General features: G+C 36.1%; 2 protein-coding genes across 28 annotated transcripts in view; both read right to left on the reverse strand.

Annotated features, from left to right (window-relative positions):
• CLOCK (clock circadian regulator) overlaps nucleotides 1–16,506 on the reverse strand; it is a 124,121-nt gene extending 107,615 nt beyond the window's left edge. For 14 of the 26 annotated variants that reach the window (XM_019740115.3, XM_074324541.2, XM_019740113.3 and 11 more), the window contains exons 1-2: nucleotides 16,131–16,503; nucleotides 14,825–14,906 (exon numbers count right to left, since the gene is read on the reverse strand). The gene's annotated coding sequence lies outside the window, so the exon portion shown is untranslated. Of the gene's footprint in view, nucleotides 1–5,184; nucleotides 5,250–14,824; nucleotides 14,907–15,828; nucleotides 16,059–16,130 lie in introns of those variants that run through there. The other 12 variants (XM_074324543.2, XM_074324540.2, XM_074324537.2 and 9 more) reach the window with 7 other exon arrangements.
• A 3,444-nt stretch (nucleotides 16,507–19,950) lies between these two features.
• Nucleotides 19,951–27,304, reverse strand: part of PDCL2 (phosducin like 2) — a 33,360-nt gene continuing 26,006 nt past the window's right edge. The window contains exons 5-6 of one of the 2 annotated variants that reach the window (XM_019740087.3): nucleotides 26,523–26,731; nucleotides 22,641–23,732 (exon numbers count right to left, since the gene is read on the reverse strand). In XM_019740087.3, the coding sequence (XP_019595646.1) occupies nucleotides 23,575–23,732; nucleotides 26,523–26,731 (367 nt within the window). In that variant the 3' untranslated portion in view covers nucleotides 22,641–23,574. Of the gene's footprint in view, nucleotides 20,916–22,640; nucleotides 23,733–26,522; nucleotides 26,732–27,304 lie in introns of those variants that run through there. The other variant, XM_019740088.3, reaches the window with a different exon arrangement.

A 27,304-nucleotide genomic window follows, 5' to 3' on the forward strand; every position in this document is an offset into this window, starting at 1 on the left:
ATAAATTCCAAGAGAAATTGCCTTTGAAATATATCGTTAAGTCCTTAGGGGCTGTGAGTACAGGTTTTGATTTTTATTTCCTGGACCACTATAAGGGCCCATTTGTTGTTTGAAAATGTTTATTCAGATTAAAATCTTAAGGTGCTCCCGATATCTTATGTGAATCTTTTATTGATAAATTAAATTAAGTATTTTTGTCAATTAGAGATAAGTAGTATACGCCCAACATCACAGAGAACTGCTTGCTATCCTCATTTAGAAGTCGAAGAGAAGCCTTGGCTACTGGTACCTGAAAAATTTTTTTAATATTTTCAATATAAATTAATTGTAATCTAATAAATCTGAAGTAAACTATGTATTTGTTTTTTTTCAAATGGAATGAAATTACACTTATCATTTATTAGGTTTCTTACCAAATTTATTTTTATTATTTCTTACCTAATTAATTTATTCTTACCTAATTTATTAGGTAAGACAGTTTGTAGGCTGCTCTTATTTTGTTTATATAGCCTATCCGTTTCCTAAAACTTACATACGAGTATTATAGAGGTAATAAATTAACACGAATTTTAAAAAACTAGTGCAAAAGGCTTATAATGGAAATGCAGCCTGCCCAACTGTCCTTACCTACAATCCTGCTACCTAGAAGCAATCACTTTTACCTATTTGTTAGCAGTTTTTTAATTTATTTTTACAATTATGTCTCTGTCTCTCTCTTGATTAACTTCAAATTGTGCCTACTGACTCCCAGGTAGCTAGGAAAAAGGTTTTAGTTCACTTACACTGTCTTCACTCTGCTCTCTTTTCTCCTCATTCCAATGGCAATCAATCCTATTAAGCACTCAATACCGTGTTTCCCCAAAAATATAAAGACCTAGCCAGACAATCAGCTCTAATGCTTCTTTTGGAGCAAAAATAAATATGAGACTCAGTATTATATTATTATTACATTATATTACATTACATTATATAAGACCCGGTCTTATTTTACTATAAGACTCGGTCTTATTTTACTTATTTTACTGTAAGACCGGGTCTCCTATTAATTTTTGCTCCAAAAGACGCATTAGCGCTGACTGTCTGGCTAGGTATTAGTTTCGGGGAAACACTGTACGAGGCTAGTAAGACTGAGAAACTGAATTTTAAACTGGTAGCTAGTGGCTACCATATTAGATGGGCAGCTCTGAATTATTTCTACCTTTAGGAATGTACTGAAGGTTTTCTTTATGATCTAGATTTATAATCAATTTTTGTATATGTTCTGTAAGTGCTTGGAAAGAAGATATTGTCTCTGCTTGCAAATTAGGATTCAGTTTACCCATCAAATTTTACTTATTAATTTGGGTATTTAGCTGTTCTATAGCCTTAATTTTTTGTTCATTTGCTACACTATAAGAGAGAACCATTAAACCGTTCTACCAATAAGGTTTTTCTGAATAAGTCTCCAGTATCTTTTTTGCCTTTTGAATATTAAGGCTTCATTATCTTATACAAATATTTGCTATTTATTCATTGTAAATTATAACCTTTACAGTCATAAAGTGCCCATGTTTTTGCTCATTTAATTCTCTTCTCTTTATATTTTACATATAGTTATTTTAATAAGGTTTTTATTTTCGTACTAGTAGATACTCTTATAATCATATCCACATATAACAAACGTATTAGTCTTCCATTCCTTCACATGCTACCTATCAGTTCTCTACTATAAACTATGTTAAGAAATTTTTATTCTTCCTCCTCCCTTTCTTATCACTAGATTTCAACCTACTTGATTAGATTAGAGATTAGATTATCGCTAGATTTCAACTACTTACCTTTCTACTCTTTGGTATACTTCTGTTACAATAGTTGTTGATTTTAAATGCTATTGACTCCTAGTTATTACATAGGAGGCAACTGGCATACTTGGCACACTTATTCAAGTGCCCCCTTCTTTCCCCTTTCCTTCTGAAATTGTTAGTTGTTTCATTATTAAGGTATATAGCAGACTAAGGTCTGCTCAAAATATTGACTTCTCAATGAAGACTTCTCTGTCCACTCAGTTTAAAATTGTAAACCCCACCCTCCCCATCTCCACACTCATATACTCCAAACCCCTACACTCTGATTTGTTTTTCTCCACAATACTAATGACTAGTACTAAGATATCTTTGACTCATTAGTTGCTCAACTGGTTTCCCCCAGTTGGAATGTAAACTCCTCAAGGGTAGAGCTTTTTGTCTACTATGTTCAATGATGTAAAACATTAGCAACTAAAACAATGCCTGGCACATGGTAGATGCTCAGTAAGTACTTGCTGAATGAACAGGACAAAGTCCTCTACTAAAAGTATATTCAAAAACTGAGAAAAATTAAGGCCTAAATGAATACAGAGGTTTACTGTGTTTGCGGATCAAGACTCAGTATTGTTACGACGTCTAATTCTCCCTAAAATGATCTGTATGTTCAATCAACCACAATCCCAGTAGCCATTTTTATATAAAGTGACAAATAAATTTTAAAATTTATATGAAATAAAGGGAACCTTAAAAAGCCAAAACAATTTTGAAAAAGAAGCACAAAATTGGAGAACTTCTATTACCAGATTTAAAGCTACAGTGATCAAGCCACTAAAGTACTGATGTAAGGATAGACATACAGTTCATTTCATAAATTAGAAAGTTCAAAAGAACACTCATATTGCTAACTGATTTTTGACAAAAGTGACAAGGTAATTCAGTAGAGAAAGGATAATCTTTTCGCAACAAATGATGCTGAAATAACTGTATACCAAATAACTTTATATCATATATAAAAATTAATTTAAAATTAATGACAGACGTAAACATAAAAGCTAAAACTATAAAACTTCTGTACCAAAACATAAGAGAAAATCTTTGAGGTAGGCAAAATATTTCCTAGGACACAAAAAATACGAAGTGTGAAAGAACTGATAAACTGGATTTCATCAAAATTAAAAACTTCTCTTTAATTTTTAAAAACATGATTAATAAAATAAAAAGGGAAGCCATAGATTGGGAGGTAATTTTCACAATTCTAATATCTGATATAGGCCTCATATTAGAATATATTAAAGAAAAAAACAAAACTTCTATATCTCAATAAGCAAAATATCCAACTTCTTTAATAGGCAAAAGATTTGAGCAGATACTTCACAAAAGAAAATATACAAATGACCAATAAGCACATGAAAATATGCTCAATATCATTAAACATTAGGGAAACGCATATTAATGTTACAATAAGATATACCATTACACACCCATTATAATGGAATTCGAAAACAATGACAATAACAAGTGTTGACAATAATGTAGAGAAACTGAAAACTTTCATACATTGTTGAAGGGAATGTAAAGTGTTACAGCCACTTTAGAAAAGTTTGTCAGTCTTATAAAGTTAAACATACAAATTACCACACAACCCAGAAATTCCATTCCTACCGTGTTTACCTGAAAATAAGACCTAGCCGGACAATCAGCTCTAATATGTCTTTTGGAGCAAAAATTAATATAAGACCCGGTCTTATATTATAGTAAAATATTATATTATATTATAGTAAAATAAGACCAGGTCTCATATTAATTTTTGCTCCAAAAGACACATTAGAGCTGATTGTCTGCTAGGTCTTATGTTGGGGGAAACAAGGTAGGTGTTTGCCCAAGAGAAATGAACTCATGTCCACAAATGTTTAGCAGTTTTGTTCACAATAGGCAAAAACCAGAAACAATCCAACTGATAGTTATAAACAAATTATGCCATATTCCATACAATGGGATAGTATCTGGCAACAGAGATATACCACTGACATAGATGAGTCAAAAGCATTATACTAAATGCAAGCCAGACCCAGAAGAACACACACTGTATGGTCCCATTGATATCGTTGTAGAAAAGGCAATGCTGTATTAACAGAAAACAAATTAGTGGTTGTGACAGTGTTTATAAGAATGTATACACTTGTCAAAATTCAATCTGTATACTTACATTGGGTGAACTTTAACAAATATAAATTACACCTCAATAAATCTGATTTTTTTTTAATTTTTTTCTCAATTGAGGAACAGTGTTTTTTTCCTAGGGCCCATCAGCTCCAAGTCAAGTTGTTGTCCTTCAATCTAGTTGTGGAGGGCGCAGCTCAGCTCCAAGTCCAGTCGCCGTTCTCAATCTTAGTTCCAGGAGGCACAGCCCACCATCCCACATGAGAATTGAACAGGCAACCTTGTTGTTGAGAGCTCGCACTCTAACCAACTGAGCCATCCAGCCAGCCCTAAGTCTGATTTTTTAAAAGTACACTAGGTCAGGCGGCCAGTTGGCTCAGTGGGTAGAGCGCAATGCTCATAACACCAATGTCACCGGTTTGGTTCCCACAAGGCCCAGTGAGAAACGATGACTTAAGCTTGGAGCTGAGCCAGCAGTGGGCCACCAGTTGGCTCAATGGTTGGAACACCGAGGTCACCGGCTCAATTCCCTCATGGGCCAGTGAGCTGCGCCCCCACAACTAAACTGAAAAACAACTTGACATGGAGCTGATAGGTCCAGGAAAAACACACTGTTCAACAATATTCCCCAATTAAAATAAAATAAAATAAAATAATACACTAGGTCAAACAAAAAAGTATAAAAGTATACTAGGTATACTAAAATCCAACTACCTAAAATCTAAGAGAAAAATACTTAACATGAGATAGCTCATGAAAATTGAGTATGCACAGCTTTTAAAAATAGGGAATCATCCACATCCAGGTAAGATGGAATAGTTAGCGGCAGACTAATACTCTTACTAGAAAAGCTAAATAAATTACAAAAATCATATTTGTAAAGGCAGCAGAGAGATGAAGAAGCATGGGGACCAAGAAGGTCTAAAATTTCGAAGGGGAAATCTATTTTAAAGGTGTTTAGATGATCTATGGCTGTCTTTTCCCTGGGGGTATTTCCAGATTACTGGAGGCTGAAAATTGAAACGTGGACTTGTTGCTAGGCATTGCTGCTAAGAACTGAGAAGCCAGGAGAGCCTCTGTTGTTCACACAGAGCAGGAGAAACAAAACTGGGAGACTGAAGTGACCTCAGGCTCAAGGCTCATATCTCTCATAGGACATTTGCTTAATTTTAAAACTGTGCAGGGTAAGAGGCTAAATAATTAATTGAAAAACTTTGTAAAGCAAAGTGAAATTACCCACCTTCGGCTTTGCTAAGGAGACAAAGATCATCAAGCTCTGAATTGAAAGTCCTGGAAAACCACACCCTACAAATAAAGAAAGTAAGAGGAAGAGCACCACCAAACTACTAAAACTGCACCCAGCCTCCATATAAATTAAGGTGACTGGCTCCCTATTCTATCTCCCTAAAAAAAAGGTGAACCCCCTCTAGCAGAACATACATGGCAATGCTTGCTTTATTTTGTTTTCTTTTTTTTAATTCACAATATCTGGCATTCAATCAAAAACTATAAAGCACAAACTAAACAATCAACCAACTTGACCTAATTGACATTTATAGAACACTCCACCCAACAACAGAATACACATTCTTTTCAAGTGCATATAGAACATTTACCAAGATAGACCATATTCTGGGCCATAAAACAAGTCACAATAAATTTAAAAGGTTCCAAATCATATAAAGTATGTTCTTCTTTCATCACAACAGGATTGACTAAAAACAACAGAAAGATCACTGGGAAATCCTCAAATAATTTTAACTAAATAACACACTTCTAAATAATCTATAGGCCAAAGAAGGCATCGACAAGGAAATAAAGTATTTTGAACTGAATGAAAATGTCACAGTGAATGCTGCTGCCAAGTACCATCCAATGGAAAGGCAGGGATCTTCAATACGTAAAGCGGCACTTCAAACCTTAGTAACAGTGTGTGACAAGTTTCAATCTGTTCGGTGCAGTCAGTCAGGTGTGAGCTATGGTTGAGAGAAGGTGTGTTTTAAAGTGTATCATAAATCATCCTCCATCATGACAATACTCCGTGTCACACATCACTTCTGGTATATGGCAATTTCTGTCAAATAAAAACATTACAGTGTGTCCTCATCCACCTTATTCACAGGCTCGGGCACCATGAAACTTCTGGCTCTTCCCCAAAGTCAAAACGACCATGAAAGGTACATGTTTTGAATCAATTCAGGACATCAAGGCAGCTACAACAGCGCAACTAAACACACTCACAAAAGAGGACTTCTAGAACTGCTTCAAAAAGTGGCAAGAATAATGGGATAAGCGGGTTTGAAGCGAGGGGTAGTATTTTGAGGGGGTTTCATGGCAATGTGTCTTCTGTAATCACTTTTTTTATTTAAACATTCACCGTACGTTTTGATCACAACTCGTCTATATAAAATTTGTAAGCAGTACATACAAGAAAATGAAAAGCACACCTCTATTAGAGGGGGAAAAAATCACAATTACCTCAGCCTCTGCCGTAAGAAAATATAAAAAGAAAAACGAAACCCAAAGTTGAAAAAAAGGAAATATAGATAGAGCAGAAATAAGAAAATAAAAAACAGGAAAACTAGAGTAAATCTATTAAACCAAAAGCCAATTCTTTGAGAACCTTAATGAAGTTAACCTCTAGTTAGAATGATCAGGAAAAAAGAAGATACAAATTACCAATAGTAGGAATGATATCGAATCTCTACAGATTACAGATATTAGATTCACCACAGATTCTAAAGCAATTTAGAGAATAAGAGAATATTATAAATTTTACTAATAAATGCAATAATTTAGATGAAGTGGACAAGTTCCTTGAAAAACTTAGCAAACAAGTGAAGAGATAAAAACCAAACAACCACATGACCAATAACCAATAGGAAAAACAATATAAGTAAACCAATGGATGATACAGATACTGAAATTAATAGACAAGCATGTAAATTACTAGAATCATAGAATCAGTTAAAGAGAAATGCAGTCTACTAAAAAAATCTATAAATAGGATCAAATGCATATTCTAGAACTCAATGTTACAATGTAAAATTAAGAACACAATAGACTGGGTGGCCGGATGGCTCAGTTGGTTAGAGCACGAGCTCTCAACAAGGTTGCCCGTTCAATTCCCACATGGAATGGTGGGATGTGCCCCCTGCAACTAAATGGTGACTGGACTTGGAGCTGAGCTGCGCCCTCCACAACTAGATTGAAGGACAACTACTTGGAGCTGATGGGCCCTGGAGAAAAACACTGTCCCCAAAATTCCCCCCCCAGAAAAAATTTTAAAAAAAGAACTCAATGGATTTGCTTGGACAGAAAGAGAAGGCAGTTTTGGTATACTGGAGAATAGCGCATTAGAAGATACCCAAAGTATAGAGAGAGAAAAAAATTTAAGAGACACATGGAATATGATCATTGGGTATAATATTTAAATGCAAATCCATAAAGGAGAGATAATTGAAGAGATAATGACAGAGAATTTCCCAAAATGAAAAGCCATCAAGCTATAGATTCAAAAAGCTCTATGAACATAAAGCAAGATAGTTACAAAGAAAACTATAGTTCAACACACCATAGTAAAACTTTCAAAAACAAACAAACAAGCAAAAACTGAAAAACCTTAAGATAAAAGAGAAAGTCCTAAAAGTTGCCAAAAGAAAAACAGGACATCATTCTCAGCAAGACTATAAACTGATACATCACCTTCAATAAGATTGGTAGCTGACTTCAACAGAAAGCCAGAAGACAATAAAACATTTTCAAAATGTAGAAAGATAATAACTACTAACTTAGAATTCTATACCCAGTAAAAGTATTATTCAAAAAAAGGTTGATTTTTTTTTTTTTTTGCTTGTCTGAAAACATTAAGATGTTTTCAGAAAGCAAAAAACTGGAAAAATTCACTGTCAGTAGGCCAGTATTAAAATACACATTAAAGGAAAGGAAAGAAGGAAAATTATCCCAGACAGAAACAAAGAAATGCAAGAAAGAAGAGCGTTGGAAAGGGCAAATAGGAACAAAAATTCACTGTCCAAAACCAGACTAATAATGTATTCTAGAGCTTAAAATATGTATAAATAAGATGCAGAATAATAATACAGAAAGACTGGAGTAGGAGTTAAAGTATAAGAAACTGGCATTATTGGGGAAATGGTAAAATGTAGTAATCTGTATTATACTAGTAAATCAAGTATGCTTGTTGTAATCTCTGAAATAACCACTAAAGATATACTGAAATGATATATAACTAACAAGTTAATAGTGAGGAAAAACAGAATAGTTTGATTAACACAAAACAAAGGGATAAAAATGAATGCAAAACAGATGACTCAAAGAGAAGTCAAAGTAGATGATAGTTACAAATTCAACTATTATCAGCAAAAATGTAAATGAACTAAATATAAATACTTGAAGTAAAAGACCAAAACTAGATTAAAATAATGAAAATCTGTATTTATTCACAAGCAAAGATCAAAAAACATGAGAAAAAGTTTACAAAACTATACATATTCCACTTCCTATAAAACTGTAACATGTACACATACACGCGCCTTAGAATATGCTGAAAAATAGGTCAACAGGCTTATCCCTAAGATTTTATGTGATTTTCTTTGTAGTTTTTGGTACTTTAACTCTTTTTCAATGAGCAAGACTCATTTTTATGAAAGCCACAAAACTACTGTCCAAAGAAAAAAATCAGTTACAAATTTTAATAATAATCAGCTCCAACAAAGTAACAGACTTACAGAAAAATAGAAGAATGTGATCAAGTCTAAAAAGAAGACAATGTAAGCTTATTTCACACAATAAACTCTACTGGTGAAGCCAGTAGACACATAATTACAAATAAATTATATTACCACCATTTCTGATGGAGACAAAAAAAAAAAATTCACCCAATAGTTGGAAATAGTTTTTTCTATTAACTAATGTTTCATTTGTCTTCTTGCTTCTAATAAAAATTTGTGAAATTTCTATTGAATAATATAAGTTAAAGTTGTAAAATAAAGTTTAAGTCCTATTTTAATTGTGGGGTTTTTCATTTTTATTTATGGGATATTTCCTGAAGAACTTCTTCTAATATTATTTCAACTAAAATTTAAGTTTTAACATAGAAGAAAACTAGTCATCAGTTTTGTGAGTCAAAACTTTACTTGGCAAAGGGATTTCAAAAAAACATACAGTATCATGCATCCTGGAAACGTGTTCTAGTAACTTTTTTAAGTCACATAAAAAGGTCAAATACTCCCAAACTCTTTATGTAAATACAAAACTCTAAGCAACTTATTTAAATACATTTTAATTGGGACACCCCCCTACAACAAAAGGACAAAGGCCATGTTTGATACACACTATGAAAGTAACAAAACAACATAACAACTAACCATGTGACATTCATTACTCTAAGTAATTTGCACGTATTGTCTCATCTAATCCTCATATAATATTATGAACTACAATTATCCTCATTTTATAAGTGATAAATTGAGGTAATATTTGTCCAAGGTCATACAAGCAGTGCAGCAAGGATGTGAATGCCAAGCAGCTAGCTCCAGAGCCCTGCACTCTTAATCACTACACCATGCTATAAATGTAAGTAATTTAGACCTTGTTAAGGTAGTTTGCTGTCTGTTATTAAGTTTCAGACAATAAATAATAAGTTTTATTTAGAATAAAACTAGATATTTTAACAGTCTCATCATGTCACTGAGAATAAAAAGAAATAAACATCAAAAACTTTTCTCATGACAAAAGAAAAAAGTAAAAGGCAATAACTATCATAAGTAATATTCATAAATACCTGAGAAAATGTGTAACTTCCAAAAATTGACAATAGAAGACACATTAAAACTACTGCATTAAACTTTAAATCGTATCTATTTTTTCTTGAAAATAGTTTAACATTAAGAGTTTTTCTCCCCAGTTTGAACTGGAGGAAACAGCTACCTAGGAGTTGACTAAAATGTCACAGAAATCCCACTATATAAAGTGAAGGTCAACTCTTTCAGTGATAAAGGATTTTTTGTGGAATTTACATTTTCCTTTTAAGAAAGTGTTTTAGAGCAATCAAAAGAACTCTCTGTTGAACTTAAACTATTGTAAAAAACATTACATCTCAAATTTTGAGTGCAGACTGCTTCATAGACTCTTCCCTTACTTAGGAGCCTTGTTCAAGAGCACTGTTATCCAAATGATTCATGCTCATGACATGCAAAGTTAATTTAATATAATTCAAAATGAAACGTTCTTTAGAAAAAATACATACCATTATAAAAATCTTGGATTCATTATTATGGGTTAATTTAATTACATACTTATGGCTTAATTTTTTCAACAAAATGCATAAAATTTCTGTTTAATCTGGATATTAATGCCAATTCAGTATCATTCTACTTGAATTCTAATTGTTCTGATTATCCTATTGAAATTTTTTTCAAGTATCAACTATACATGATTACTAATGCCGTCCTGTCTAAAAGTGACACCATTCTTTATTTTAATAACTGAAAACTTAAGTGTCCCACAGAAAAAAACAGCAAATATTCGAAAATCATTACACAAACACAGATGAGAATACTGCATAGCTATTAAAAATAATCTTGCTGTACAAAAACACTGACATAAAAATGTTCAAGATTCACTGTTAAACAAATAGAATAGTCTGCACCACAGTGGATGCACTGTGAGCCCATTTTATAACATCACGTGTCTCTAAGAGTATGTATACTTATATAACGACTAAACAAAATGCAGGAAGAAAATATTCTTGAAGGTTAACAATAGCATCTCCTCGTGGTGGGATTTTCAGTGATATTTTAAAATTTTAATTCAAGTTTTTTTCTGTTCCCAAGTTTTCTACATTTTCTACATGTATTTTTGTAACAGTAGGGGAAGGAGGAGAGATTAAAAAAGACAGACATCTATTTACATTAAAGCTATATTTTAACACAAGTGATAATCTCTTAGCTAGGCATATGGTTTAACCCTCAGAGGTACAACCCCATTTGTGTGTTTTTTGTTTTTTTGCTTTTTTTTTTTTTTTTTTTAAAATACAAAACCTTTGATGATAAATCAACCTGTATTTTAATCTTCCACTATTTTGGGTGAGAATTAACAATTTAAGTATCTGATTAAGAAACTCTTTGAAAAAGACAGGAATTGTCATACTAGTTGACCTTATTAATGTAAAAATGAAAATAAAATATTTATTTAAAAAAAGGTAAATCACATTCTAAACTGTATCCTGTAAGTCAAAAGCAATTCATGAAAATTTATTTTTACAACTGATATCTTTCTGTGGACTTCGAAGACTTAATAACCAGAATTACATCTTTGTAATATACACACCTACAATAAGTAATAACTCAGAGTTGACACTAACGAGAAAGAATTGGGATTAATTTAACATTTGTATAATCGAAAACATGGAGAAAACCAATACCTTATTCACCTAATTTACAGAAGTTACACATAACAAAGCTATAAAAATGACTAACAAATGGCTGTAAAGCAACCTATAAATATAAATGCCATTATAATAATTATAGTCATTTAGTAAGATTTAATTGCTCTGACACTTAAAGTATTCTATAAATGATTCATACAACTACATCTAGAATTTTAGACTCACAAAAGGAGAAAGTGCAATGCCTACAAGAAACTACCCCTAAATTTTTTTTTTTACTTTATACATCTGCAAAGAATTGGAAAGAAATGGACACAAATAATAAAAGGTGGTTTTGCTATAATGTATAACTTTGATTTTTCACCATGTTTGTTTTCAGTTTAAAATATTTTAAAATAAAATATTTTATTTGACACAGCACCATAAGTTAAAATGTGGGGGAGAAGGTACATTAAATATGTGCTTTGAAGACAGGAACTGTGATAGAAACAATTTGCTTTTAATACTAACACTGCCTGACATATTAGACGGTAGACAATAGTTGAATAACAGAATTTCCTAATTTAATATTTCTAACAATCCTGAAACTTGTTATAATTATCAAATAAAACATCATACAGCCCTTTCCAGTGGGATAGACTAAAAACAAAGAAAACAACTATCAATTATTCTCATACGTGTAAATGCCTGCTATAAGGATGCAACTTAACTCCCTCACTTCTTAAGAGCTAAGATTTCAGCTTTCTGAATTTGTCCTATCTTTTCTGAACTATTTCAAAGGTAGAGCGATATATTCTCCCTCCAAACCCCATGTACGCAAAAATAAAAAGGTGGAAATACTCTCACCCTTACAAACCTTATGTATGTTTTTGTTCTGGAATTTATCATATCTTATGTTATACTCATTATGCAGATACTCATTTAACCATACCTAGATTTGAAACCCACTGAGGGCAAGGTCATCAATTGTATCCATCTTACTGCATCTCACATAACTTAGATTAAGACTCTGAGATTTCTCTACACTCTATCACCTCAAAAGAATTAAGGCTTATGAAACCTTTGCAGCTTGGTTTAAAGAAAAAAAACAAAAACCCCTCTGAAACTATTAGAAAGGTACTGTTCTCTCTGCAGGGAGAATGGGAGGGGTGGGGATACCCATACTACTTGTCTGCTGTCAGTTAAGCACAAATTAGACCAAAAGACCTGCTTCTCCCTTTTCCCCTTCAATGGCTGGATTCCTTCCAAGTCAATTAATGTCTTTTAGTTAAGGACAGAGTTTGCCTAGGTTCACTTCAGAGGACCTGGAGAGGCTGATGTAATCTAGAGGGCTTTCCAGTAGTCTGCAACTACAGGAGAATAAAATCGAAGTTTAACCTGTGAGCTACTACTACTGACCAGGCGAAAACTCTAGAATGTGGACTCTACAATCCTATAAAAGCCATGGAATCCAAATTGTCTACTGAATTCAATCTATACCAGATAAAGCTCATACCAGTGAGATCTCACTGCAAACTCTGTAAATGTACCCCAAACTGACTGACTCCTCAAAAGTGAAAGCATGACTATTGTCTAAGGTGTGAATTATATGTTAAACTTTCTGACAGATTCCAGGTCATTTCCCTGTCCTGTGGATAGCAACATAGCCTACAGTAGAGGCAAATGGGCAGAGCAGACGATCCATCAAGACAATTCAATTTTCAGGACTGAAAAGTCTGTTTGTAAATGCACAGTAAAAGATATAGAAAGTTATACACCAGTGTTAACAGCAGTTATCTCTGGGGAAGAATGTGAGACAGAAGTAGAAGTGTGCAAAGGTTTTCACTTATTATATATACACTGTATTATTTTAATTTTTCAAGAGCATCAATTTACTTTTACAATTTTAAAAACAAAATTTCAAGTAAATTTTTGAAATGTTGATACGAAAAAAGATTAAACAGACCCACATGGAACTCAAAGGAAAAATAAATGCCATTTTGCAAAAGTTTGGCTCCTAGAGACCTACAGATCAAACAGAAATAACACAATTATCCTATCCTACAAAATAAAAAAGGAATACTTGTAAAAGAACAAAAATGCCCATAGCAACTGTCACTCAACACTCAACTACTCAACACTCACTACTTTGATTATACAATATTAGCCACCTGAGGGAATTTGAGTACCCGCTCCCCAAATTACATACACTCTAATAACCCCCTTTTCAAATTTAACCTAATTAAAAAGGTTAGGCTGGCAGAGCTAAAAAATTTTAACATAATGTTTACAACAATCCATAAGTCAAAAAAATTGGGTTTTTTTTTGCACCAACAGTTTTATTTTATTTTTATTTTTCATAAGAAACACACACACAAAAAAATATATATACATTTCACTGTGGTTCATATCTGATTTCCTTACGAGAAAAAAGTTTCCCAATCTGAAAAGCAAAGTACCTGGACAATAAATTCCATGATCATTTTAATGTAGTGCTTATATCGTCCAACTGTTTGTCATGACAACTTTGGGGTTTAAAAAAGTAAAATTCTATACAACACTAACTCCTGAAAAAAAGAGGAGGAGGGAGGAGGCAAAGACTATAATCTGAAAACAGTATAATCAAGCCATAATGCCCAATGTAAATAATGTCATTATATTCCTTAGCAAAGTAAAATATGACTAAATAGCTTTAAAAATTAAATTTGTCTGTGTCTTCTGCATCTTAAAAACTAATGTATAAATAACCAAATTTATCCTGAACTTTCAACTTTGGTTCATTTTTCTAAAAAATATTGAAAATGGCAAAAGCATCATAAACTAGGGAAGAGACAGACAAAATCCACAGAGCACATAATTTTGGACGGAGGGATTTTTGCTCCATCCAGTTTATGAATCTATAGTATAGTCACAAATATTGTAAAAACACAGTGCACATCTCATTTCCAACCCTCCCCTCCTGAGGCTACATCTCCCTCTGCCCCATAGTTATTCGTTTTCCACTATCTTCCCCGAGTTCCTTTATACATAGAAAAGTAAACACAAGTTCATATTCCACTCCTCCCCCTTAACACATATAGTAGTACATCATTCACACTGACCTACACCTTGTTTTTTTCACTTTATAACATTACTTTGGAGATCTTTCCACGTCAATACATACAAAGCTTCCTCATTGTTTTTTTCATAGCTGATCATGATTAGTTAGTTCTATCAACTTTCATCTGCCTTCTACAGGGTAATCTTTAATGACATTCTATCAGGTCCACACTTAACACCTGAATTAGTTTCTTCCCCCACCGACAAGATTTTAAAACAAACTAGATTTGAGGTGTCCCAAAGGATAACTTTCAGGAAAAGCAATCATTATCCAAATTATATCCATTTTAGAACATTTGTTTTCGACCAGGTAGAGGGAAACAATCCGCAATTTTCTCCTCTTAGCACTTAAAATAAAGCTACAAATTAGAATGCAATTTTCAAGTTAAATTACCTTTTTTGATTTGGGGGATCAGTGTAATAGTCAAATCAACAATGACCGCAAAAGTTTCTTTATTTCTTGTGCTTTTCTTTCACTGTAAAAGAAAAACATTGATTTAAAAAAAAAAAAAAGGCTAAAGAGCCTTCAAGACGCATAGTGGCATTCTAATAACAAGACACCACCACCAGATTCTCATCGGAATCCTGTTCACTATTATCAACAGGACGACTTCTACCCTGACAAAAAAACACTCAAGAATATAAACTCTGCGGTACTACGTGTTGGAAATTACACTCCAGGAGCCACAGCGTCTGGACCAGCTACAGAGACTCCGCTTCGCCAGAGGAAAGAGATCTAGGAAAGCCAGCCGCGGAGGTGACAGGGAGCTGGGGAGGCGCCGGGTCACGAAGGAAGAAAAACCCGCGTCGCGCGGGGAGCCCTCGAACCCGCGCAGTCGCTTGAGCCGGACGCACGGAGCCGCGCGCTCCCCGGGGCCCGAGCCCGGGAACCACGACCACTAACGGAACCAGACCAAGAGCGGCGGCGGCCGCCGCTCGGACCGCGGACTGCGGTGCGCGGGTCCGGCGCCGGGAGGGCGGGGGTTCCCCGGAGGAGCTGGCCGCCCCGGCGCCCCATTGGGCGCCGCTCCAAACGTGCCCAAGTTGTGACAGGAATAAAGTGGGTCACAAGGCCTAGCGGGTCTCCAGCAACAGCCCTTTCGGAACCGGGTCTCCCGTTTTCCCTGCCGCTCTGTCGCGGAATCAGCCCCAGTCTCGGGGCGCGCACCAGCCACCCAGCCCCGTCAGGCACCCCAATCCCGCCCCTGCCCCGCAGGTAACCCCAGCTGCCCCGAAGGGCCCCTCAGTCAGGGCGGGCCTCCGCCCCAACTCCCAGGAAAAGACACTGTGGCCACAGTCAAAACTTGGGCTTCAGCTCCCGCCTTCCTCTCCTTTGGCCGCCGCCCCCCAGCCCCACACACACCGCCCCCCGCTCCCTCCCCTACCCCGCGCCCTCACCGTGTGGCTGGCGGCGGCTCCGGCTTCTTCCCTCCCCCAACCCGGAGTCCGGCTGCGGTGACTCGGAACCACTAACCCGGCTGCGTCCAGGAGACACTGCGGCTGCCAGCACGAGCAGCACCTGGGGCAGTGAATGGCGCCCCCAACCCACCCCCAAAATATTCACCGCTACTGCTGCCCGCTCCTCCTCCCCCTCCCTTCCCTTCCCCTCCTCCACCGGCACCGGGAGCACGCATGCGCCGCCGAGGCAAGCCTACCAGCGGACGTCAGGCCCCGGGCCCACCCGGTGAAGCACCACTCACCGGGAGCGCGCACGCGTCGGCAGCCAGATTTCCTTTGCGCTCTGGCTCTCGGGGGTTTCCTTTTCTAAGCCGGTAGCCGCAAGCCTTGTCTGTGATTGCGCTCCTTCCCGGCGCATGCGTCGTCAGTGACCCCCGCGGGCTCCGACAGCCGGCGCTCTGCGCTCGCCCCTCCCCTCACTCTCCCTTTCCCCGGCGCGCGTCTCGGTGCGCATGCGACTTGCCCCGTTAGGCAGCGCAGAGCGGCGGAGGGGATCCCTGGCTGTGGAGGAGACTCCCTCTCCCTTGGGGTGCATGTTTGCACGGTCCGCGGCTGCTGCGGGGGTCGGAGGAAAACCGGGATCTCCCCGGCGCCCCCTTCCCCGCACCAGTTACTGGAAAGCCGGGAGAGGCGGGGCCTGGTCGGCTGGAGGGTGCGGCCGATCTGGGGAACGTTAGCGTTTGGTGGGGGCGGCTTTGGCTTTCACCCTCGGTGCGGGGAGCGAGGAGGAGGGGGAAGAGCTTCCTGCCGGATGAGCGATCCGAAGGCCAAAAGGGAACCTCTGTCCCTTGAAAAGTAAATCACTTTGCCTATGTCAGGGAAGATTTTTCGGGTGTTCGCAGGGGAAAGATTACCCGCCCCCGCCCCCCCCCCCTCCAGCGGCATCACTCGCATTTCCTCTGCTGGGGCTGGGAGAGAAAGGTTGCGAAGTTGTCTGGACCCTCCAGAGAGACAGCCTTTCCCCCTCTTGGAGGATCACGGCTTGGGTCGCTTCTTATTGGTAGGTAGGCCTTGGGAAACAGGACGTGCTCCCTTGGCTGGAGGGACGCAAAAATGGTCAGGAATAGTATAATGGGAGATGAGGGATGAAGTGGGAATAAAGCAGGATCCTAATTGCACGGCTTCCCTTGTTAAGAAAGCGTGAATACTTCCTGCTTATCTTGGGAAATTACTCCTCTTGATACTTAAAACACACGTGGTCCTATGGGAAAGCACATTTCAGTAGTTGTTAATTATGGGAAAATGTCTTTACAGTCCCAATTCCTAGTACTCCTGCTTTAATGAATGTCCTTTTGATTTTAAATAAAGGCCATGTTCTTGTTTCGAAAAATAACTTTCAGCTACAAAATCTTCCCTTCGAGGTAACAGTCACCTCAGTAAACATTACAAATTCTTGCTGTGTGCACAGAGGAAAAAAAAAAAAAACATCAAAATTGAGGGACTTACTCAGATCCCTGATCTTTCACCTGAGGATTTTTCTGATTGAGAGTGGGAAAGCAAGATTTGTTAACTCCATCATATAGGAGAAGGAATTTTAGCACACATTTTTGCCTGCTCAGCATTCAATCCCTATTCTGATAATTTCCTTTGGAGAACTAGCCTTTCTTCATTCTCAATCCATATGGCTGAGGCAGGACTCCAGGGAAAAGCATATTTGCCTTCCTCTGCCTTAGGCTGGAGTTAACAAAACGGGCTCCCCAATGGATTTTTTTTTTTTTTTTTTTTATTAAATTTATTGAGGTGACAGTTGTTAGTAAAATTACATAGATTTCAGGTGTACAATTCTGTATTACATCATCTATAAATCCCGTTGTGTGTTCATCACCCAGAGTCAGTTCTCCTTCCATCACCATATATTCGATCCCCCTTACCCACATCTCCCACCCCCCAATGGATTTAAGTCTGGAAAATGGAGGCCTGAAGCCATCTTTCCACTCAGATTCTGAGAAAGAAGGCAACATGGAAAAAAAGCAGATTCAAAGGTGGAGATTGGCCTGGAGACACGTTTGATACCCTAAATCCAATGTGGACTAGATAACTCTGGAAATTTAGTTAAATTAGTTGATAAATTCATGCGTTTGTATTATTGCTTAAACCAGTGAGAAGTTTTCTGTCACTTGGGATCATGAATCCTGATACTTGTAGCAAGAGGTGAGGTTAATTATACTGATAAGGTAGATTGTATCCAAACAAGTGGGTTTAAATGCTTTTGCTAGGATGTGGATGTTTGGATTTTATCCTAGAGAAAGTGATCCTTCCTCAGATCCTACATCATCTAGAACACATTATCTTCAGAAACACCTTTGCCCTTTTTAATGGTTCCATTGTACTCTTACTCACTAGGATCAAGTCATGTTCATCTTTGACTCCTTCCTCTCTTTTTCTATATTTAATCATTTACCAAGACCTGTTGATAATCCTCTTGTTTTTCTGCTCAGTCCTCTGCAACTGCTTGAACATTTCCCACGGTTCAGTTCACAACGTATCCTTGTTCCCCATACTTTTTCCAGGACTAAAACTGTATCAGATATTTGTAATATCTTTTCTAACTTACAGATTCCACTTTTCTCTAAAACAAAAATCCTGCCTTTCATAGATCCTATATTTGTTCCCCAGCCTAAATCCTCTCCTTAAACACAATTTATCCAATTCAAATGTTCTGTTCATTCTTTCCTGTATGCCTAGTTATTATTTAAACAGCATTTCCAACTCGCTTCTCAACTGATTCCCCTAGTTGATGTCTTGATAGAGGTAATATAGCATAGTGGTTAGAGTACAGAATCAGTAACTAAACCATCTGGATGTGAGTCCGAGCCCCACCACTTAATGTCTGCATGACTTTGAGCAAGTAATTTTTCTGTTCTTCAGTTCCCTCATCTGCAACATGAATAATAATGATCCCATATCATAGGATAACTGCGAGATGAACATAGACAGATACAGGTGTGTGTGTGTGTGTGTGTGTGTGTGTGTGTGTGTGTGTGTGTGTGTGAGAGAGATTGTACCTGGTACATAAGAAATCTGATTTTAGGGCTGGCTATTATTAATGATGTTCCTTTGTGTGTAATTCTTAATATCTTTTTGCTCAAATTTTTCCCCTAGATACTTATGTCCGATCAGTCACAAAACCTTTCTGTTCTTTAATAATGCCTCTCTCATCCATAATTTCATTGACATTCCTAATTTTACCACCATAGTTTAAGGTGAATGGAACATGGGAAGTTTAAGATACGCATAATAGGGAGTATAAGGTAAGATTTTGTTAAGAGAAACCTTCAAAGTTTAATCAATTACTCGTATTCTTTCTAGACCCTTTAAAATAAAGGGAAATACATAATATGAGGTGGTATTATGAACTTTAGTCAAAAGTATAGACTTAAATCCTGACTAATACTAAGCTAAGAGATAGTGAGAAAGTAAAATAATTTCTCTTAGTTTCAGGGTATTTATCTGAAAAGTAGCTCAGAGAGTTGTGATGATCAAATGTAAATTATTAACTGCTACATAAAAGTTGGGTGGGTTATAGGTTTTTACAATTTTCATTGGAACCCTAGGAATGGTTGAAACAACTCAGAAATTTGTAACTCCAGCCTACACCTCTCCTCTGGGCTCCATACACATGTCCAATTGGCTACCTGATGTCTCCTCCTGAGTTTCTCAAATACCTTGGATGCCCCCCCTCAATCTATTCTTCACAGAGCAGCAAGAATATTCTTTTGAAAATATAAATGAAACCACATGTTCCTACTTAAAACACTTTGTTTCCCATTACATCTAAATTCCTAATCATGGACATGATACCCTGTTTGAGCTAGCTTCTGCTGCCTCTCCAACCTCGTGTCCTACCGTTTCTCCTCTTCCCATAACACTCCCAACCCAGAAACTTCCTTCAATGACTTGCTAATCTTTCTCTGTTCTTAGGCTCTGGCATATGCTGTGCCATTACCTAGACCACCCTCCTCTCTTTTCTCATGGTTGGCTCCTCCTCAATCTTCATGTCTCAAAGCTCTAACTACCCTAGTTAAGTAGGCCTCCCTCCCACCTCTCCCCTGCCCACCCCCCTCCATGTAGGAATAACCCACAGTTATTCTCTATTGTTGTGCTTACTGTTTCCTCCATAATATTATAACTTTAAATTACACACATATTTGTTTCTCATCGACTATCTTCACCACCACGATGAACTCCAGGAGGCAGGAACCATGTGTTTTGTTCACCACTGTAGATGCAGCATCCATTTTATTCCTGAGATAAATGAATGAATGGATGAGATGAGATGAAAGGTAGAAATGCAAGAAGATTTTTAGGGTCATCCTTATACCTAAAATTATGATTGTAGGCAGATCTTGTCAAGAGGTAGCCTTACTAATGAGTATTAAAGTACGAAGGAGAGAAAAACTGAAATCAGTAAAATATGATGTACTAGTACTGTGTTAGTCATCGAGTATTTGAGGACCCACAAGACCATGTAACACTATAATAGACACCGCTAACACCTATATAAGAGGATATTGAGTGAGGTCCAAAATAGGGGACAAAGAGCATGAAGTACTCACCTTCTAAATAGCTGCCAACATTTGGGGCCAGTTCCCTACTTCTTTAGTCAGGACAAAAGCTGAACAAAACTGGACCTACCATAGTCAAAACCTCCAAACCCCACTCTCAGGCCATATAAGCACAACACTTGGGATGAGAGATTCATTGGAGCCATGTTTTATTAAGTTCCTAGAGAGTCCTGTTGCTTTTCCTTTCCTATTTATCCCCACCCCACTCCAAGTTAAGTAAATAGAATCAGTTAGAGAAACCGGAGGTGAGAGACTGACATCTCATCCACTGGCAGATTTTTTGATATGCCCTGCGTCTCCATGAACAGGAAGATAGAGACTTTGAGGGAAACAGCTGGCCCGGGAGTGGACTGAGCAAAGCAATGTGCCCTCCTACAATTTGGCATGACAAGGATGTGTACGTTTCTCCTGGGTCCATTGATTCTGTAGAAAGTGCCATCCATGTTTGAACCATCTTGACACCTAAGGGGGAAAAAAATTTTAGCAGCAAAAGGTTAGGTGTGCTTCTGAAAGTGGGAACTGGGAGAGAATGAAAGAGAAAGCGCTGCAGACTGATTTCCCATGTCAAGGAACTGTGCAAGGGAGAGGTTGCCTCAGAGTTTCTAGAACTCAATGTGCCCATTAATGAGTGAACATTTAGAAACAGTATGGATTGTACTTAACCAGTGAAAGGAAACTTACCCTTTCTTAATTTCCTTCCCAGTCCCCTCCCCACACCAGAGGGAATGGGCCTTGAAAAGAGAGGGAAAGAACTAGTTAAAAATAAACCCCACCTTCTGTCTTAAGGGTTCCTGAGTCACAAGTTCAGCCAGAAGCTTCCTTGGAACTGAGATTGGAGTTTTAAACCACGCAGACTGAATAAACAAGAGCGTGGTGGAAGAGTTAAAGAATATGTCTTTAAGGGATTTGCTACCCATTGCTGCTTAATCACCTAAGAAATTCATTAAAGCAAAAATTCCAGTTAGTCTAGGATGGGGCCAGAGAGTCTGCATTTCTAACAAGTTCCTTGGGGGCTGCTGCTGATTCTGGGACCACACTTTGACAAGCAAGGCCCTAGAAAGTAGGGAAGGGAGTTCCAACAGAGGTCGGTTGGCAGCAAGGAACAGAGAAAAATATTAGGTAGGAACATATGAAATACCATTTTTGTAGGTCCAAAATAGTTGAATACTGACAATTTCAAAAAACCTTTTAAGTTGGTATCCCATCAAATAAAAAAATTTAAAATAAAAAATTTAAAATAAAAATTATAAAATAGTGAATAATTCCTCCACATTCTGACAAATATTTGTACCCTACTTAAATGAAAATGTATACATGAAGTAGCATATGGAAGCAGTGCCGATCTATGTTGGCAGACATGAATGAATACTTGCTAGAAGAATGTGTGTGTGTGTGTGTACTCGCGTACGCGCGTGCATGTGCTCACTTATCATTTGAAAAAGGCAGGGGCTGGAATCAACCAGCCACCTCTAACATACGATAATTTTATGATTTTTGCACAGTCTTCATGGACTGTGCTTGTGGATAAAAACACTGCCACCTGGTGGGTTTGAGTTGAAAGGAAAATATGTATCTCTATTCAGGCATCTTAAATACTATTAGTAGTACTTCCTCTGTTAATTTTAACTTAATAAAGAAAATAAATATGTATTATGTATACACTAAAAAAAGAATTACGTTTAGGGGGGACTTTTGCAGTTGGTTTCAATTGGAGGGGAAAATAATGTTCACATTTTATGCATCAGATGGCATTAAAGTTACATTTTAACTTTATGATTATATGGCTTTTTTCCTTTCATTTCCACAACTGTTTTACCCTGAATAGGAATTTATCCATCCATTTGTTAAAGAGAATATTCCAGGAGTTGGACCAGTATAAGTAATTATTTCTCTTATATGTGTGAATAATGCTATAATAAAGACCATTGTGTACAACTCCCAGCTTCCCTTCCGTTCATCTTAAGATGTATATTTTCAAAAGCCCATTTTGGCTATCTCAGAAGAAAGAGGTCTTTCCAAAATTATATCATTGGACTTTATCTTACCTGGTGAATAAATTATCATTACCTTACCCAAATCTGTATTTAACTTTTCTTTTACTTCATCATTCTGTGCAGACTCTATGATTCTTACCCACCCCAGAAAGCAGCAAAGAGCTTTTTCTTGATTCCATGTTAAACTGCCTCAATTCTTACTAATGTATTTTTGTAATCTGATCATTTAAACTCAGTCAAAATTCTCTCACAAGCATCAGCAAACAACTATAACCAGAAAGATGGGTCATCAATATGAACAAAGTAGAAGAATAAAATCTGTTGTTGAACTATCACTTGCTAGATTTACCACCCTTTTCTCTAAAAATGGTGTTCATTATTAAGCCAGGATAAAATATCTTGCAGGTCTTCTGCAGTATCCTAATATTATATGTTTTCTCATGATGAATTATTCTGATTACTATTAAAACACAGGTAAGCCTCACAATATATTTTTCTCACTTCTCATCATTTAGAAACTTAAATGTCATACAGTTCTAATGATTCTATAGTCTATTAGTGAGAGTATTTATTAATTTTCTAACTTAATAATAGAACTATTAAAATAATAATCAGTGGAGATGTTTCATATGTACTTTTCCTCAAATTGCACATTTATATTGTGTGCAATTAATATACTTAAATTTTTTAAATAAGTAAGAGATTTCAAAGAAAAAGCCTATGGTCATAAATTTAACTATTTTCGTGCAGGGCCCCTAAATAATAGACTTTAAAATCTGACAGAAATTAAATGAAATTTCATGGTTCTCATCACTTTCATTCATAGGCCTTTTTGGAAGGAAGCAGGCAACACAGAGGACCTGTAATATCTGTGTTTTTGTCCAACATGGGTCAGAAAAAGGATAAGCTACATAAAAATATTAACGGTTCAGTATAAATTCTAGTTTTGTTAGTGGCAATGAATATTCTGAAATAGCTGAAAGTTTTTGAAAGGATGCATAAGCTGTAATTCTAACATAAAAATGAAACTGAAGTACATCTATAAATTTTCTGATCTCTGATTATAAAGTTAGTGGCAAATAAAACGTTCAGCATATAAACACTATAAAGCTATTTATTAAATATTTCTATTCGTTTTCATCATCATCACTGTTAGAACGATTGGTGTCATCATAAATAGAAGTGTTTCTAATTGAAGATACCATCACATCTACAATGCCTTTTTGGGGGTTTTCTTCCAAATCAGTCTGTATTGCTCCAACTGATGCTAGCTTCCATTCAAGTTCTGCAATAAATCATTAAATTAGATTAAAATTTTGGAAAAATGAAAACAAAATTTCTCACTTATATAAAACAAGTTGATTCTAATAAAATTAATATGGAAAAGATGATATATTTTGAACTGGATGACAATGAAAGTGCTACAATATGAATATATGCACTAGATACAGCAAAGTTACACTTGAAGCAAGAAATTATGCTTAACGTTTTTATTTTAAAAAGGCTGAAAATAAGTGGCTTAAAATCAAGTTCAAATCAAGAAGCTAGAAAAAGAACAATAAAGTAAACCCAAGGAAACCAGAAAGAGAGATATAATGAAGAAAAGACTTTAGCAAAAGTAGAAAAACAAAGTCAGTAGAGGTGACCAACAAAATCAAAAGCTGGTTCTTTGAAGAGACTAATAGACACACCTCAGGCAAAAATGATGACAAAAAAAAAACACAGAGAATCATGAATAGAAATATTCACTATTATTAGGATATCAAGCCTCCAATAATTAATCTCATGATTCTAATAAGCAATCAACAGGAGTTTTCAAAGAACTTGACTAATTCCAATTCTGTGAAAAATTTATATGGAATTTAGAAAAAAGACTTGCCCTGTTAGAGACAACTTGTTATATGGCTATAGTAATTAACACCATGCTGTATTGATTCAGGGATAGCCAAATAGACCTGTGGAACATAGCAAAGACTTTAGATACAAATTGAAGCATTTTTTTTGGACCATGAAAAATGACACAGGAAACATTAAAAATTAGTGGGGAAAACACTTCATACACATTAGGATAGTTACTTTTTTTTTTTTTTAAAGCAGAAAATAATAAGTGTTGGTGAGGATGTGGAGAAATTGAAACTCTTGTACACTGTTAGTGGGAGTGTAAAATGGTGAAGCCACTATGGAAAATAGTATGCTGTTGCTCAAAAAATTAGAATAGAATTACCCAATTTTACTTCCAAGTATATACCCAAAAGAACTGAAATCAGGGACTAGAACAGATTATTTACACATCCGTATTCATAGCAGCATTATTTACAATAGCCAAAAGATAGAAGTAATGCAAGCATCCATCAACAGATTAATGGATAAACTAAATATAGTCTAAACATACAGTGGAATATTGTGCAGCCTTAAAAGGAAGGAAATTCTGATACATGCTACAACATGGATAAACCTTGAGGACATTATGCTAAGTGAAATAAGCCAGTCACAAAAGGACAAATACTATATGATTCAGTTATATGAGATAGTACAAGTAGTCAAATTCATAGCATCAGAAAGTAGAATGGTGGTGGTCAGGGGCTGGAGGGAGAGGGGAATTGGGAGTTATTGTTTACTTGGTACAGAGTTGTGGTTATGCAAAATGAAAAGTGTTCTAGAGATGGATAATGGTGGTGGTAGCGCAACAATTGAATGCACATAATGCCACTGAACTATATACTTTAAAATGGTTAAATGAAATTATTTATAAAAAAGTCCTTAGTATGTATTAATAATATACAGCATGGTAACAATAGTTAATAATGCTGAATTTTAAAATGGTTAAGATGATAAATTTCATGTTATGTATATGTGTATTTTATGACAAAAAAATTAAATATACCAAAGGAAAAAAAACATGGACCAGGTAACATATTATTCATGATAATGATTGCCTCTAGGGAGGAAGGGAGGGGAATGGTACTTGAAATGGAAATATGGGTAACTTCAACTATATCTGTAATGTTTATTTCAGCAATAAATAAAAACAGCTGAGGCAAACTGAACAAATGGGAACATTTGTTATTTTGGGTAATAATTACATGAATATTTTCTATATTAATATTTTCACTCTTATGTAGTAATTTTTTTTAATTAAAAGAATGAGGTCCAAGCTGAAAAAACAAGGTGGTAAAACAAAGAGGGGCTTTAGAGACTAAGAGAAGGAAAAAGGGGTAATTCTGGAACAATTAAAGTATTGGAGTTCTCAGTAAGGCCAAAAATAGTTTTAAGGGAACAATAGAGTAAAAAACTAGCTGTTAAAAACAACTATTCACAATGGCTTTAACATGATGCTAACGGAAAAAGATTTTAATAATATAAAATTAAAGCAGTTCTGAGAAATGAGTAAATGAAGGATATGGTCTTAGAACTAGGTCAGGAAGTAAAAATCATTTAGAAAGGTAAAAATGCAAAGTCCTGTGCTGTGTATCACGAAAAAGAACATAACAGGAGGCATGGTCCTTGTACTTGTTAAGGAGACAAAACTCAAAGGGAATTGATTAACCAATAAAATTGGATAGGATGTAGAAACTCAGCTGAGAACAGGAAGACAGATTTTGAATTGGTCCAGAACCATATAATGAGATAAATGGAAACCTCTTCTAGACCCATGAAGGAATAGGATTTGGAAGTGAGAATAAAGATTAGGTATTTGGGGTACAGGGAAATAGTATGAAACAAAGTATAAAGGTACAAATGCATAAGTTGTGTCTGGAGTAGTGGTTGAAGACCAGCCTGGCTGGAGCAGAAACTAGAAAGCATTGAGAAATATAGTTAGATGAGGGCTGAAATTCTCAGGCAGAAGATTCTGAATTTTTAACTTATTTCGAGACAAGGAACCATTAAGGATTTAAGCGAGTGGGTGTTATGATAAGAGTATTATTTTAAGAAATTAATCTATAGGCATACAAGAAGAGACTAGAAGGGGAAAAAAAAACCTTATGTTTTATAGAAATAAACTTCCATGATACTTATTAATTTAGTGAAGTTGTCACTTTTTTTATAAACAAAAATTTTAAAATAACATCATTACCTTCTAGCTTGAGATTTATCCCTCCACATTCTATAATTCCAATGAATTTGCCTTCTATCTGACCATTTTTATACACAAAAATTGTTGGTAAACAATTGTCATGATAGTGTTGAATACAGCTATTCACGATGGCTTTAACAAATTTAGTTTCTGGAAACTTTCTTGCTAGGAGACTAAGATGCTGGTTAACCAACAAACATGTTGGTATGCTAAAAAAGAGAAACAGTACACAAAATATCTTTAAAAAACAAACTACTCATCTCAGTCTAATAAAATAAGTGAAACATCTCCATGATAAAAATATCTGTGTAGATATTATTTTAATAATATCTAAGAACATATCAATTATCATCTGCTATTGTTACCTTTAGTAATTACGAACGATAGAGTCCTCTGATTTTTATTACAAACACCATTATAGCCTGGGAATAAAGCTTGCTACCATAGGAATTTGATGCCTAACTAAGGCTAATCACATTTGCCTTAGCATCAATTTAATCAAGCCAGTTTCTAGTTTATAGAACATAGAAGGAAAAACAAACAAACAAGGACACCTTTAGGGAATCCTTGGCACTTCTGAGTTTAAACAAATGGATCCCAACTCTTGTCACCATCACAGATTTTCACACAAGATTATCACATCCAAAATTCCTTATCTCAGACTTCCTTGAGTTTCTTGACTCCAACAAACACACCCACACTTTTTTTTTTTTATATCCCCCTGCATGCTACTTTCTGTCCCCATAATCCAGAACTACTCCTCATTAGAAATTTAACATTGA

Source organism: Rhinolophus sinicus, chromosome 1 (genome assembly GCF_057876585.1).
Source record: "Rhinolophus sinicus isolate RSI-liver-muscle chromosome 1, RSI-T2T, whole genome shotgun sequence".
Taxonomy (NCBI): Eukaryota; Metazoa; Chordata; class Mammalia; order Chiroptera; family Rhinolophidae; genus Rhinolophus; species Rhinolophus sinicus.